At 46.7% G+C, this 16,562-nt stretch overlaps 1 protein-coding gene across 1 annotated transcript in view; it reads left to right on the top strand.

Annotated features, from left to right (window-relative positions):
* PLBD2 (phospholipase B domain containing 2) overlaps positions 1-16,562 on the top strand; it is a 212,580-nt gene that overhangs the window by 12,617 nt on the left and 183,401 nt on the right. The window contains exon 2 of the mRNA XM_069619232.1: positions 7,767-7,860. Within this exon, the coding sequence (XP_069475333.1) occupies positions 7,767-7,860 (94 nt within the window). The remainder of the gene's footprint in view (positions 1-7,766; positions 7,861-16,562) is intronic.

Raw genomic sequence — 16,562 nt, 5'->3', positions numbered from 1 at the left:
GATTGGGACAGGTCATGGATGGATCTGACTTCGGCATCCCCGTTTTCTGTGTCCGAGCATGCTGCCATCAATGGGGTGTCACCTATGGTGCTGCTGCCACCAGAGGCAGTGCCTTCTGTGGCATCCATTGGGGGGACCTGTGGTGGTGGTGTTGTGGGCATGCTGGCTGCTGGGGTGCCTGTTGATGTTCCCTCCTCTGTGCTGCCACCTGATTTGTGCTGCTGCCGTGTCTTGATGCGTGCAGCTGAGGTGGAGGGTCTCTGGCCGTTGGTCTTGGCCCTCTTTGCAGGTGTGCTGGTAGGGGTGTCCTGTAGCTCGTCGTTTGGATCGGACCCTGTGGTGGAGTAAAGGAGGGCGAGGGTTATTGATGGGTCTGTGGGAATTGGAATGGCATTGTATCACATGCATTGGGGTGGTACCTGAGGGTGATTTGGGTCGGGGCCTTGGAGGTGCTTTGATTTGTGTGTGGAGTGAGGGTGCAGTTGTTTGGCAGCCTGCAGTTAGGGTGTGCCTGCTGCACGTGTAGTGCGTGTATTTGGGGTTTTTAATTATTTATGTATTTATTGTGGGTTTTAACGTGCGCTATCAGGCCGATGTGTGTGGGCGTTCTCCTGGACATGTGTTTCTGTTGCACTATGGGGACGCATGGTACTTCACATGGATGGACTGTGTGGATTTGGCATTGTTTTATCTGGCCCACCTACCTGAATCTTCGGATGTCTGCACTCCTTTCTCCATCCCTCCGACTCCCTCTATGCTCTCCATTCCGATGGTGGAGGCACAGATTTCTTCCCAGGGGGTCAACTTGATGGGTGATTCAGGACCTCCCCCGGTGGCTGTGGCAATGTTGCGGTTGGCAGAGAGTATGCTGCGGACGCGTATCCGCAGGTCGTCCCATCGCTTGCGGCATTGCTGTGGGGCGCGGGGTGCGGTCCCCACCGCACTTACCCGCTGTGCCACCAGAGCCCATATGGCCTTCTTGTTTGCAAGTGCCGTCCTGGTCATTTGCGTGCAGAAGACGACGGCAGCATTCTCCTGGAGGGTCTCTGTTAGCACGGTGAGTTCCTCACGGGAGAAGTGGACCTGCCGCTTGCGGTCGCACGCTTTCTTCGCTACTTTTCCCATTTTTCTTGGTTTCGCTAGGGTGGTTGACGGGTTGGGGTGTGTTTCAGGGTAGTGATTTTAGTGGTTGTGTGGTTTTAGTGTATTTATAGGTGTACGCCGGGATGTTTCCCGTTCCGGCCCCATGTTTTAACTTCCGTTTCCGTATATTTCCGGGCACCGTACTTTCCGGTAGGCGCACACTGCGGTGACCGCTAAGTGGGGTGGCGGTATTGCACCTAGGGCGCCGTGCGGCGGTGTGGGCCGTTTTGGGGTCATTTCCGCCATCGCGGACTTTGCACTTCCGCCATGCCGTGGTGCTCGTGCCCGATGGGTCGGAATGGGCCGCACTTTGCTCCTTCGTGCAATGGCGGAAACGCTATTTGCGCTGTGGCGCTCCGGTCAGTCGCTTTCCGCCAGGGTCGTAATGAGGGCCAATGACTTTGCTCACCATCATCGTATTATATTTGGGTACCATCGGCCCGGAGGCGATTACTCGCTAACACTTGTGTGGGCCGTTCTCTTTACTTGACTACGTGGGCAGAACTGTTGGACTGATTGGATGAGTAAAGCTGAACACCATCTGAACCCTTTGTTCTTGGCTTATCGCCAATGTCATTCCCCCAAACTGATTTCACGTTGTATATCTTGCTGTTCTCCTGCTCCTGTGCTTTTTCTGCTGTAGTTACTGCACTGATTGTCCACTGGCATGGCCTGCACCACTAACATCATTGCGCGCACACACAGATGACACGTCTATGATGTACCTCAACCAAACCCCTTGCACACAGATATCATCAGTTGTCCTTTACCCTAGTTTCCTAACGTTCCAAGACCACTGTAAATTGAGAGTGATAGTGGGAAAGACTTTATGGTGAAGTGTAAAATAAGCATATTGAGACTCAATAAATGAGAAATTCTGCAACACTTCTGTTCTGGCCTTTATTTAACATGCACTTGTCTAAATGGCCTCAGGGTACACAAATGGTCGGCCCATAGTTGTCAGTAACACTGCTGGCGTGCAAGGTAGACTGCGGATATATTATTTGAGCTTGGCTTAAGAGTTGCCTTGTTCCTCTTGATCTGATGGTTGTCCTCTTGCACAATTTCAGGAATCATTCCTTCCTCTAATGCTGTGGTATTCAAACATTCTACCAAGCTGCCCGTTGAATAAAAATATTGTTTCTGGGCTCCCCACCCACTTGGGGGATAATTCACCCCTCCCACCCCCCAAGGGGTCCCACACTGTGTCTTGAGGGCCCAGGCGCTTTACAATATAAGCAGACAAGTCCCCCTGTTTGAAGACCACTGCTCTAATGTTACTTGAGTTCTCCACAGAGGATTGTGGAGGTGAACCTGTGCAGACACTGTCCATTGAAAGTGTGTTCCTTTTGCTTTGCAATATCAGGAGGCCTATAGCATTCTATCTGTGCACTTCAGACACCAGTGGATCGTTGTTCATGGCAACCCAGAAACTCTATCCGTAATCAAATGTCAAAACGGGGTCTGAAGCAACATGAAAACCTTGATTGGTTATCGAGACTGAACACTGTTTTTGAACATGGAAGGATGGTATGGCACAGAGGTACAATACAAATTTGTAGTTGGGCTGTACCATCCCTCTGTAACTGTTAGATTATTTATTTTTATTTAAGGTCCTAAAGTTTCTTACAAGGACTGTATCCTCTTACCATGGCTAGCCATCAAGTTCAGGTACTCCAGCTGTGTAGCCTTTCACAAAATAAAGCATTTTGCTTCTTGAGCTCCAAGCCGGGGAGCCGATGAATTTTCAGCAGCCTTTCAGAAGAACTGGACTGAGTTGTTGCAGTCCCTAAGGCCAAACTCTCGTGACTGCAGGCGATAACGTCTGAGATGTGGAGCGCTTAGCACAGTCCTTCAGAAATGATAGGAAGGACTTCTTTTCATCTATGCGTTCCCTACAGTAATGACCGGGTAGGGAGTGGATCAACAGTGCTCCAATAAGTCCAGGGTCAGGAGACATAACTTTGACTTTCTCTGCAAGAAAGGGGATTACGAAAACCTAAAAATACTCATGTTTCGTTGGATTTACTTTAATTAGCCTTGTCGAAATGGCAGTGGTAGTGGCCAGTGGCAAACTCTTTAGACTACTACAACACAAGGTGGGTTCTAGTTCTGGCGCAGTGGTCTTCCGGGAGGACAGGTAATGGTAAACTTCACAGTAACTGGTTCTTGGAGTGGTACCCGCTCCAAATATGATTTTAGTACATTGTATTACCCAAGATAATGACTTATATGGTTTAGTCCCCTCTCCGGCTGAACAGCATCACTAGGATACTCTGAAGAAGTCTGAAGTCCAAGCTTTGAATCAGTTCTATCCCACATGTTGACACACTTGTTCTGTCCCTAAATCAATTTGTGCATTTGTTTCCAATTTTGAACCGTTCCTCAATTCTGCTTCCAAACCAATTGGTACTTGTATCACTGTATTTAAGCCAATTGGTGTTTCTGTGTATCTAGACACCAATGTTATTGCTTCTCTGGGCCTCGGGTGAATAGGACAGCAAAGCCACCTTGTAGCTAAAGACTAAAGACAAGATGCCAATTGAATCAAGTCTCCATAGGCAGGATGCTGTCTGCCCCACAATGACTGGTCTGAAGTCCAGTAAGAGTTGTCGCTATGTGTGGATCTCAGAGGTGGTAGGACCTCGCCTAGCATCCTGATGCCCAGGTGGCCGTAGAAAAAGGATTACAAATTAATCTGCTCATACTGCAACCCCACCGTTGTCCTCTCCTCTCACTTTGTCTTCCATGGGAATCTCCTGTGAATCAAGAAGTGTTTGGCCCTAGGGTCCATCACATCTATGCCTCATGGGTTAGTGAATCTGGGATTTTGACAGGTTTGTTATTGTGGACAAGAGGCGAGGAAGACTGCTTGGACCTTCACCTCGCTGTTGCAGCCTCATCTTCTAAAGGGTCTGGGGCTTGATGTGTTAAAGTGACCCCTCTTGCCCCGCTTGCTAGGAGTCTCCCTCTGTTACATTTGGCCTCTCATTGGAGTCAGGACTAGAACCCTCTACATTTCTGAAGAGGTCTTAAGGGAACGAGTTGGAGTTTTGTTATGTTTGATTTTCTTTCTGGATCTTTAGGTGCCCGTGGCTGCTTATGTTAAGTATAGGAGTGGAAGTACTATTCCCCCTTCTTTTTATTTTGTTTCCTGCGTGTATGCGTAACCACTTACCAGAAGGAACCCCTCTGCACATAACCTTTCTGGATATAAACCGTCTGTATTTCCTGCCCTTGAAACATTGCCTCGTCTCGTAAACAATATGGAGAGAGATCCTCTAAGCGGTTGTGTGGTTCTGAACATATACATTTATTTCAAACAACACGGAAAATTCTTGGTGACTTTGCAGTTACTTTTACAATATTCTCGATAAGCACGAGAGTCGTAGACAACGGACAGGAGTGATTCTATTCAGTGGTAACACAAGGTGAGTATCCACCTCTGTGATGTTGAGGCAAAAGACTTCACATGGGAGCACAATCACAAATGATAGTAGGAAAAACCTACGGTTGAACAAAGTGCACCAGGGACGGAGAGTAGTCCAGGGCGTGGTTACAACAGGGTGTACACAACATTTTTCTACAAAACATACACGAAAGGGGGTTTTCACAGTTGTCACAGGGGATCGACACGGGTGTGTTTCAGCCAAATCGGGCTTAATTGGAGCCTGTGTGTGTGTTGGCCTTCGTCAGGATGAACACTGGTAGCGGTGTTGTCCATAGTATCTACTCTCTGCAACATGACATATGGAAATAAGCATCATGTCATTTGTGTGGCCTACCGACACATGCAAAACAACCGGGTACATGCACTTTTGCAAGAGAGTAGTGCTGGAAGGCATCAATGCTGCGTTTACTGTGCTTTTATATGGCAACATCAAGAAACACAGTTAACGATGGAACTCCAGAGTGCGTGTTGTGGCCAAACATGCCAATGGGTATGCCACAAAAGCTGTCTGTAGAACTGTGAAACGTGACTTTGTAATAAGACATATAGAAATTAGCATGTCATTTGTATAGTCTACCGACCCATGCAAAAAGAAAATGGGTGCATGCACTGTTGCAAGAGAGTAGTGCTAGCAGGCATAAATGCTGCATTGTTGTGCTTGCTCGCGGGACCCTGAGACTACTCCGGCCTTCAGGAAACCACGGCCAGTCTACAGTGCATTACGCACCTACAGTCCAGTAACCAATTTAGGACTGCACACAGCACCCCACTGCTATTGCAGCAGCAGGTAAGCTGTACATTGATACACCATGTGATGTATCACCATGGCACCACTAAGCCTTTATTCAGTAATTGCCTCTAGTAACTCAACAACTTCCCGAGATCCTTACAGCCCTTATCTCATCCACAGATACTATGGACAACACCGCTGCCAGTGTTCATCCTGATGAAGGCCAACACACACACAGGCTCCAATTTTGGCCGAAACACACCCGTGTCGATCCCCTGTGACACAACTGTGAAAACTCGCCTTTCGTGTATGTTTTGTAGAAAAATGTGTACACCCTGTTGTAACCACGTCCTGGACTACTCTCCGTCCCGGGTGCACTTTGTTCAACCGTAGGTTTTTCCTACCATTATTCGTGATTGCGCTCCCATGTGAAGTCTTTCGCCTCAACATCAGAGGTGGATACTCTCCTTGTATTACCACTGAATAGAATCACTCCTGTCCGTTGTCTATGACTCTCGTGCTTATCGCGAATATTGTAAAAGCAACTGCAAAGACACCAAGAATTTTCTGTGTTTGGAATAAATGTATATGTTCAGAACCACACAACCGCTTAGAGGATCTCTCATCCTGATTTTTTTGTGATATTTATACTTGTGCCCACCTGGGTATATCAGGACCCCGCCAGGCGCCCTAATTGTTTACTCGTAAACAATAGGGACTTGATGTACATGAACCGCCCACACCTGATTGCTGTCACCTGGCCAGAGAGATATGGTGATAGGCACTCGATGGGGACATTTCACTTGCCAAGGCTCTCCTGACAAGCATTCATAATTGTGCGGCCAATCGGATCCAGCATATTCATGCCTCTACCAAATGGTAACTTCATAACCGGGCTGAGTTTCACTTCCAGAGGAGCTTTGAAAATAGATTTTTGCCCCTCCTGCCCCCACCACATCCCCCACCCCCCTGTAAAGTGCAGGGCCTTTGCTTCCTTGAGGGGGAGCGACATGCTGTCTCTGGGGAAAACGTCTTTTCCAATAGTCATGATGTTTACGCACAGTCTTAGACTAGTTGCTTTAATCTCTAGAGTGATCATCCAGTGTATCACAGCCCTGACTGTCTGTGTGCTTCCACTGGATCCCAGATGGCAACATCTCTTGGAACCTGTTCCGTCTTTCTTCACTGGTAAGGGACGTGGCCTTGGTGTGAAGTTCTGCAAACCATAGATTCACGGATGGAAATGGATATGTGCAGAACGAGGAGTGCTGAGTGGGGTTTGTGTTTGCAATGGTTTCCACTTGTACTACTAAATCAATGACATTTATAAACCACAAAAAACACTCTTTTTAAAGCGTATGACGGCTAACCAAGTGTGACCGTAAATCTGCAGTCCCTATGATAAATGCAGGCAAAAGAGAGAAAATGTCAGCCAGCAAAGCATCTCGGGGACTTCTGCTCTATTTACCGACACATTCCCATTTCGAATAGTTTGACCCTACAGTTTGTTTATCCCATTATCTTTTGGCTCTTATTGGAGCGTTCTGGAGAACAAAGGCATTGCTGTACTTGGACATAATTTGTGTTTTTTACAAAACAACAAAAATAATAAATGCTGTTATTTTCTTCACTAACCATGACTTTTTAGAATACTTTAAATGTACTTGTGGTATCATGCATGCAAGTAATTGTAATTGGTTATTTATAACGTGCTTAATACCCAGAGGTTTCTAAGCGTGGACCCGGGGATCGCCCCTGTTGCTGTGTGTCGTCTTGCTTCCCAGGCGAGTGCGTTGCCCCTGAGCAATCCTCCTGAGACAAGTGAGCTTCATGCTGCTGTGGGAATGTTGGATGGACGGTAGAATGTGTGTTCACGTGTGCTTCAGTACAGTTGATTCTGTTTATCATTTACACTGCACCCCTTCATTTTCAATCCAGTTTACAATTCACAAGATATTAGACAGAACAGGTGTGCTGGCGGTATCCACAATTGCTGACCGAAGTACGTCCACTGTCCAAGAGGATACCCTGCAGTATAGAGGGCATCACAAACAAGTGCTGCAATTCACTCCACACAAATGACAAATTCCCTGTTGTTGGGTTAGAGCTTTATGGACTCTAGTTTTGCATTTACGATGGAACTCGGGGTTGCCCGAGCAGGGTTGGTTACTATGTCAACCTCGGCCTTACGTTGAGTATCATCTGCGTCTTTTGCTGGGTCCACGGGTCCTTGTTTAAATGAAGATTCAACATTGCAAGGGAAGTAGTGCATCGGCTCTGTGTTGCCTGTGTAGCACTGTGTGCTCTACTTTGACCAGGTCCTGCAGTTTGAGAGAGGGCAGTTTGGTGGTGGAATTGGATTGAGTGGTTGAGCATTTGTGCTCAGTTTTCAAAAACGCACCCTACTGTCTGTCTGGCTCACGCTTGTATTTGTCTCAACAGGTGGTCCTTCTTGGAGCTTGAAACCAATGGCAGCTTCAATGACAGCCTCCAGGCATATGCGGCTGGAGTTGCCGAAGCAGCTGTCACCAAAAAGGTGAGCCGTGCCCCATCAGCCTTTCAAAGTATTCAGGAGTATGGCTGGCTGACAATTAATGTTTCACAGATATCTGGGATCATTGCGAGTTTCTCCTGCTGCACGCATAAACCATGCAGTGGCAGGGTTCCCAGTGCTCCACCCCCTTACTCACAAGTGGGTATTCCCCCCTTGTCCCAGGCAGTGAATTAAATTACGCTGTACTGAGGTTTTGGTTGAATTCAGGAAAGTGTGGCTCTCTGAGATTGATGGTTAGTTCTCCGTTTATGAATGCCCGTGACCATTTATAGGATATCTTGCCCTGTCTGACCCCCCCCCCCATTCTTGGATTTTCTCGTTCAGCCCCAAGAAGAAAAAAAAAGCTCCTTATTTTTCTTGAGGACCATCCGTCCCCACAAGAAAGGACACTTTTTTTTTTTTTTTTTTAAGTTGTGAGTTAGAATTGTCAAGTGATATTCTGTTCCTTTATTTATCATGGGAACCTCGATATTAGGATACATGTTCTTTCAGATTTCATATAGTTTCATCCAAAATGATTCAGTTAACGGAAACGCCCATTTGCATTATAGTTATTTATTTTCTAAATTGTCAGTCCGACGAGGCCTGCTTAGAGGCCGTGCTAGGGAAGGGGGGTGGGGAGGACAGGGACTGGAACCATTCCGCAGCGGGAAGCAGTAGATCGAAGCCACAGCGCAGCAGCAATTCATACTTGTGGCAGCACACAGCCAGCAGCCTAACACACTGGCCACGCGAGAGAGGGGTGCAGCAAAGTCTCCAGGGATCACAGAAAAGGAGCCCTTATTAATGAGGCTCCCACCATCTTACCAGAGACATTAAGATTGAAAGGCACTTCAGAAGGCCTTATAAAACAGGTACTACAGTTCCTCAAACTCTTTCACTTAACTTGCCAGAGACGTTGCCAGAAAATGGGGGGGGCGGTGGGGGGGGCTTACAAGACATTTTTGAGGCTTCTGTAAGAACTACACCCCCCTCTTCCCCCCCGAGCCAGTTAAGTGATTGGATAGGGTGAGAAGCCAATCCTGGGAGTGGGTGGGGGTATTTAAGGAGGTGTGTACGAGTGTGGGTTAGTTGGGTGAGGACAAACGGTGGAGAAGGACGTCCAAGAGACCAGGGGAGGCGAAAGCGGAAAGCCGTGCAGGAACTATTCGTGAGTGGGGTCTGTGGAGTGTATGTGAGAGAGAAGAGTGGGAATAGGAGATAGAGTACGAGTAGTGGAGTTGAGCAGAGGTAGTGGCAGAGTTGGTAGTAGTTGGTGGCGGGAGTAGTAAGAGAAAGACAGAAACCACTAATAGAGGTGTGAGCAGGGCACTCTATCCTGTGAGGAGCATGGTGGCACTAGATAGGTGGCGTAGTAATGAGAGTAGGAGAGGTACAGCGGGACTGGAGCACAACAGGGGGTGCTGGAGTAGAGAGATATGAGGAGGGACAGAGGTGTAGAACAGTTGGTAATGGGAGTGAAAAAGGAAGTAAAATCCAAGGGTGGCGGTAGGAAGGCGTAGTGAGGCGAAGGTTGGAGGGACAGTGACGTGGTGGGAGGAGAACACTTAAAGGACAAGTATATGTAAGGGTAAGCAGCGAGAGGGCCTGAAAGAAGTGAGAGTGACACTGGGCGAGAGAAGGCACCATCCCCCATTTCCAGAGACTACTACGTGGGGCTAGGATTGGGAAAGCTAGATGTTCCCTAGAGTGCCAGATAGCCAACATCTTAGGGAAAACACCTGGGTAGTTAAGTGAAAGACAGATTGGGGAAGAGGGGGGCAGGGGTTACTGATCGCTGAGTTACTAATAACCCGGTAGGGGCGTTGGGAGGTGGGATCCAGGCCCAGGGAAGATGAGAGGAAAGGGCCAGCCCGAGCGCCAACTCCAAAGGACCCAGAAAGGCCACTCTGACAATTTATTTTTTCTTTAGTGATAAACACTGTTGGACATTTTGTTAAGACTCAGCGTGATTCCTTGGGATTGGACCCCCTCTATTAAAAAAGCTTTTCAACATTAAATTATGAATTGACATTCATCATCCTTTTCCCCTGAATTTCTGTAGCCAATCTATAGACCCCAGCACTGATCTACTACTAGGATGAAGAATTATGCAAAGCAACATTACCTAAACTTGCAGCTTTTACGTAAGGGAATCTGATATTTTTAACGCAGATCATAACAACTACAAAGAAATAGCGTAACTATGTTAGTCAACTGATGTAGACTCGCATTTGCTCAGTCCTTTCTAGCCTTTTTGATTTGAGGGAAGCTGATGGTAAAGCAGCCGGTTATTGAGTTTCCTTGCCTGCCTGTTGTGAACTCCTAACGGGTGGCATTCGGGGTTAAAGAGTAGGCGAGCTTTAACAGTGGGATTCCATGACTCGACGATGGACCAGGTACATTCCTCTTTTGGCAAGACATTTAGCACAACTCCCTTAGACCCGATAGTCAAACTAGCTACTTTCTCGAAGGAAGTGATGAGACCTAAATTGCTTAGAATGGGCCTTACATGAGCAATCGCCATTGTCTCGTAAGTGGAATCTAAAGATGGGTGTCCCAGTATGAGTCTAGCAAGAACTGCCTCACTCTTCTGCTAAATTGCCAACCAACACAGAACAAACGTGAGTTGTAATTAAGAACGAATCGCATTATAACAATAATACAGGAGTTGTGGATTCCGGGCCACTCAAGAGGGAATTTAAAAGATTGAGTCCAGTTCTTATAATTGGGATGAAAGGTGAAGTTGCTGAAACATGACTTTGTATACAATTCCAGAGCTGCTGATATAAAGCATTACCACTGTGAGAAACTGAAAACTGCAGAATCCCAGAGTTTAGTTAGTGAGGCCTCTTTATCTGGATGGTGCTCCACCTATTACCTTTTGAATATCTGGCTCCAAGATAACCAAAGGTAGTAACCTTTTTATTAATGGTAGCACCAATACTAAATCCTGGAACTCCTCTTCTGGCCTTGTAATTGGCATTGACTTGTGATTTGAGGACAATCATTGCCTTCTGCGCTTTTCCATGAAGTTGGCATATCCGCCTATTAATTATTGTAGGGCTGACGGTGTTCGACTTGGAAAGACTACATTGTCAACATATGCTAGACCTAGAATCGGTATACATATGACTCTAGGGAAACCGTTTGCCAAGGTCAAAAGGTAAGACTGAAGTATTCACATACTAAATACATAGGCGAGACCCCCTGATAATGGGGTATCCCTACATATTATCCCTACCAAAAATATCGCCGTAGATATTGAACTGTATTGCCTTGAATTGGAAAAAGCTAATATTGAGAAACCTTTGATGGAACTTTGTAACACTTGGGGAAGGGGAGCTGAAAGAGAGCTGGGAGCTGGAAGAAGCTCAGAACTTTGAGTTAAACACCATTTCTTTTGTTATTGACATCCCTCACATTGTTTAGCTATAGTTCTGAGGGCAGGTATATGTTTTGGACACAGACAGATTTTTAAATTGAGCTCTTTGACTCACTTTCCTTAGTTTCATTCAGGTCGGGAAATCCCACCTTAGCATAGGCTGCCTGCCATTGTGACGTTTGATTTTAATAAAGTAATTTATTTAATTTTGAACTTCAAGTCTGTTGTCTGTGTCTTAGTTCATGATGCCTTCACAAGTGACACTAAGTAACTTACATGATCTATTGAACACTGTTGCAGGCTAGAGCATGAACTTAGTTTGTTGAGATGATGGTGCCGTTTAACCTTTCTAAGCCTTGCGATTTGTGTTTTAACAGCTTTTCCCTATTTTAGGAACAACGCAGTATTTTTCGTATTGCAGCAGTGTTGATACTCAATGGATGTGAACTGTGAATGTATTTGTGCAACTATTGTTTTGTAGTGTCTTGATTTTAATGCAAGTGTTATGTTTGCATATTTTATATGCATGTCTGTGGACATTATAATGCTTGTGATTCTCTTGTATTGGTAACTGTAATTTACACCAAACCAGCGATTTCTTAAATGTAAGCCTTACTGCTCGGCCTTCTTACCAAATTAGTTTAGTTAGACCTTTGAGTGAAAAGCCATGGCATATCTAGTAGGTTCGTTTCCCATATCCCTGCACCATTAGTGGTTCTAGAAAATAATCACCAAACTGTTGCCCTCATTCTATCAGTCAATGGCTTCATTTGGCTGTGGTAAAGGAGTGGCAGAGTTTTCTCCAGTTGGTGGTGCCGAGTCACTCCGTAGACAGTCACGCTGTGGCTGATGTTCTATTCATTAGTGTACATGTACTTCAAGCTTATCCCATTATAAAACCAGAACGATGGGTACCAAAATGCAAAGAAAATCTGCGCTGTATGGGTTATTCATGTATGACATTGGACAAGGTAAGATGCCTCTAGTATTTTCAGATCCTGGTCCAGAGTACAATTAAAAAGATGGCATTTGTATGTTGTAGAATTTCATCTGACGCGGGTGGGATAGTTGAGCGGTTAAATTTTTATTAATAAAATGATGTGCTTCATTTTGTTTCTGATATTCTATACCATGTGCTTTTGCCAAGTCCATCTCCTGGCAGCTTCAGCACCAGCCCTGCAGTGGCAACATGACCGGGTCAATAGTTGCATGTTTTTCTGACCGCTTCTGAGACATTTGGAGCAGGACGATGTGGCTTTTTAATTGTGCGCACCTCTGAATCAAATAAAAATTGTGTATCCTAGTCAGCCTAGTGGCATGTTAAACTACAAATATATACAATGGTTATCATTCAGAGTATGGAGGTAGCCATGCCGCTTTTTGCGGCATGGCTACCTCAATACCGGGTATCGGGTCCGGGGTTCCCTGAATGGGGAAATACTGGGCCATTCCGACTTTGGAGGGCCCGGTATTTCCCCGTTCAAGGAACCCGCACCTGGTACATCCCCATTGCCATTTGAGCCCCCATTGGGCTCAATGGGAATGGGGACGATGCTAACAACGGGCCTGTTAATGACGGGCCTGTTAGCATCCTGGTCTGCTCACGGGACCCATTAAGGACCCGGGACCCGCGAGCAGACCTCGTAATGAGGCGGTAGGGGGTTAACGGCACCGTCAGCTCTACCGGCGTCTTTAACCCCTTACCGCTTTGGTCGTAATGAGGCCCAACGTCTGGTTTTGACATGGGAGTGACTAGTTTTATACAGCTAAGTGTCAGGTTAGTGACTAGACGAGCTGTCTGGCTTCTGTGTCTCCTCAAAGCCACGTGGGACAATCGCCAGAAGCTGTCCTTTTGATTCTTCCTCCCAGGGTTCAGGAACTCTTCCCCAGGATATGCCCCCACCGCCCGAGGAATTGGTGCTTTAAATGCAACATTGACTTAACAAAAACACTCGCACCAGTTGCTGACCTGGAGTCCCTTTGAGTTGATCACACATGGGAGGGTCTCAGAGTTAAGAGTAACCCGAGGCGAGAGGTAGGCTGAGCAGGGTTCCACCATCTTGGTTTCTACTAAAGCTCACTACAACTTGTCCCATTTCCGCAGATCAATCACTCTGGTATGATCTCAGAAGGCAAAAGTACATGTGCAACACAGAGATTGGACCCCTTTAAGCAGCCTTTCTGTGGACCAATCCCCTGGGATATTGTGTATTATAAGGAGAGGAAACCTCTCCGCGGATTCATCTTTGGGCTCCCAGGATTCACTGGGCCTTTTTGGGAATGCAGCCTTTTCTAGTCTTCTGCCATGGAGGTGAAGACGGTAGGCATCCAAGGCAGAGGCAATCTCTGCCCCCTAGCTATCCCCATGGAACAGTAGAGGGGGGGGTCACACTTAAGGAAAACGTGGAGAATGTGGGTTATATAATCAAGGAAAGGTTGAATAGGATTGTTTTTGGGGATTTTTTGGGAGGGCGAGGGGGACTTGCGACTAAATAGTGTTTAGTTCACTTTTCAGTCACAAATTAATCGGTGCACTCCAGGCCGTGGTGGGGGTTTGGTTACAAATCCAGATTGCCAATCATTAGCTCAACTGCATGAACAGTTCCAGTTACCAGTAACCCTTTCCTGTGTTCGTGGTGAACTGCTCACACCGAGTTAATGAAAGTAAGCTGGCCCGGCGACCCATTTTATCATCAACTGCTGCCTGCTGGCTAGCCTTTAACTTGCAAAAAGCTGTAAATGGACCGGAGGCGTACCTTCAATGCGCAGACCCGCATCAGCTGACATGGCAGAAAGCCGAGAATGTGGCGGGAAGAAGGCTGCACGTTATCGGCGCAATGCTCTAAAATAAACGGTGTGTGCTGCAAGGTACAGCCGGTGCTAAAAACGTATCATCGAAAGAAGGGAGAGGTGTAAAAGCTATGGTAGACAAAGGGCAATGTTCATAATTTTTGGGGTAGGGACCGGTCCCCCACCAACCTTCTATTGGTATGATATGGCATTTATAACGCGCCTATCAGTGTTTCAAGTGGTTGTGCCTATGCCTTACCGAGACGTTGCCAGACCGGATAAATGCTCCGAGCTGCCTGCCAAGCTCTCCACTAACCTCCCGCACTAACATTGTCGCCCTCGGTGTTTGTTAAAATAGTGTTTTTGGCCCATTTCCTTTCATTGAGATCAGTGGCATCCCCAGCTATTTCCTATCTCATGACCTGTAAGCTACCTTTTGGAGGTATGTAAAGGTTTGTTTTAGAGTAACTTTATCTTGATGAAGTCAAAATTTGGGGGGACTGAAATGCCTGTAAGGTATTTAATTATTTTCTTTTTTGGTAGCACACACTAGCTTACCGTGGACTGCTGCAGTGCTACATTGCATTTTGTATTGTACTGTATTCGTCATTTTATATGGCGCCTTTTGCCCAAACAACGCATTACCTTCAAAACAATGTGCATAACACACAGAGCAATCAGCGGACAACGAGCCGAATTCCTACAAAAGAAAATAACAGTCTACAAACCAACGAGACCCATCCGATCAAGCAATGAACTCCGCCTGGAACTCAAACCATACCTTAAGAAAAAACTTGGAGGCACCTCCTTCTACCACTTAGCCGCAAAAACCTGGAACGACATCCCAAAAGAAATAAACACTGAAGATCACCTAAAATTCAGGAAATCACTAAAAACCTGGCTCTTAAACACCACAGACTAAATCTGGAAACCAAAACCGGAAAAAAAGGATGACTAAACCGGAAAGGACACGGACATCCCTGACCCGAGAGGGTAACTCCCACGGCACCTGGACGGGTGACACCGGATAGACTGGAACACAGGCGGCACGCATGGAAACTGAGTCAACTACCCCAGACAATTCCCCCCCCCCCATCACTTCGCCCGCCCCTTAGCTACCGCCAGGCACCACAGTGTCGTGGAACTGTCTAGATATTGGCAATCACCGCATGACCCGAGAGGATTGACATTGGCAGGTGCACTGACCACAGGAGTATGAAGGGAGGATAAGGGGAGCTATGAGAGAGCATGTTGGAGGTGGGGGCCAGAGGAGTAAGGAACCTTATATGCCAGTCGGACCTAGATCAGGACAGAGCCGCATCAGGGGAGACTACACAAGCCGAGCGCCTCAATTCAGGATAGAGACGCAAACTAACCAACCCTAACAATTTCCCTTTTCTGCATACACCTCTCAAACTCCAAACCAAACACAACCAAAACCTACAGCACAACAAACCGCACAAACTTCACTACATCGCAACAACAAAACAAAACACACCTAGTATTGCACAACAGTACACAATGACTAACGGCCGCAAACACCCCATGCCCAGCCAACGGACCCTCCGGGCTGAGGCCGCCAACAGTACATCACTGCTCCCTCGCACTTCTCCTGCTTCCTCCCACTAACTCACACTCCCCTCCTCTTTCAGAGCCGCCAAGGGACCACTCCGGTGGTGATAGTGCGCGGTACAAATGTCCTTTAACATTAACATTTGTATGTTAATGTTAATTCATTAACCACAAAGCGCCGCAATGCGCTTTGTGGTTGGAATGCCCTTCGGGACCGTAGTCCATGTGTGGGAGATTCTAAGAGTTCATTTATAAGATCTGTGTGTGCATTTTGGCATGTGAGGACTTGGGTGGGCTAGTTACTCGAGTAAGCAGCCTGGAGGTCAGGCAGGTGGGCGGGTGCTGTTGGTGGTTTGGATGGAGTGCTGGTGCCAGAGATTTGATGTTTGCCCAGCTAGACCCAGGTGTTTTGTAGGTTGTCGCTGTATACTATTAGCAGAAGTGTTGAGACCGGAATTGCATAGCCATACCTGCATTCTAAAGTGCATGGATGGGTGGCTGTGATTGCGGCCTGTGTCCATAGACGGTTCTACGTTATTTTGCCGCAGGATTTCTCGTCGCGGGACTTTTCATCCCTTTTTTTTTTTTTATTGGAAAAAAAACTTGGGGTGGTTACCCCCACCACCCCCCCCCCGTTTTTTTTTATTTTTTTTTAAATGATTCCCTTTCACCCACAAATATTTAATTGTTGATCCCCCCCCCCCCAAAAAAACGATTTTCTTTTTTTTCCATAAAAAAAACGGCGATGAAAAGTCCCACGACTAAAAAATCCTGCGGCAAAAGAATGGTATACCCCACAAACGTGGTCCAAGGTATACGTACCTTTTAAACTCCAATGGAGTTCTCATTTTATAGGCCGGTAGGGTGCATCCTTAATTGGGAGATCACACACTTATGGATGGTGCAGCTTGGGTCGGGTATAGGGGTAGTGGGTCTAGGTGGTAAGTGTAGAAACAGA

Source organism: Ambystoma mexicanum, chromosome 10 (assembly GCF_040938575.1).
Source record: "Ambystoma mexicanum isolate Mex_15411 chromosome 10, UKY_AmexF1_1, whole genome shotgun sequence".
NCBI lineage: Eukaryota > Metazoa > Chordata > Amphibia > Caudata > Ambystomatidae > Ambystoma > Ambystoma mexicanum.
The sequence above is the reverse complement of the archived record's forward strand: the minus strand, read 5'-3'. Positions and strand labels throughout refer to the sequence as shown.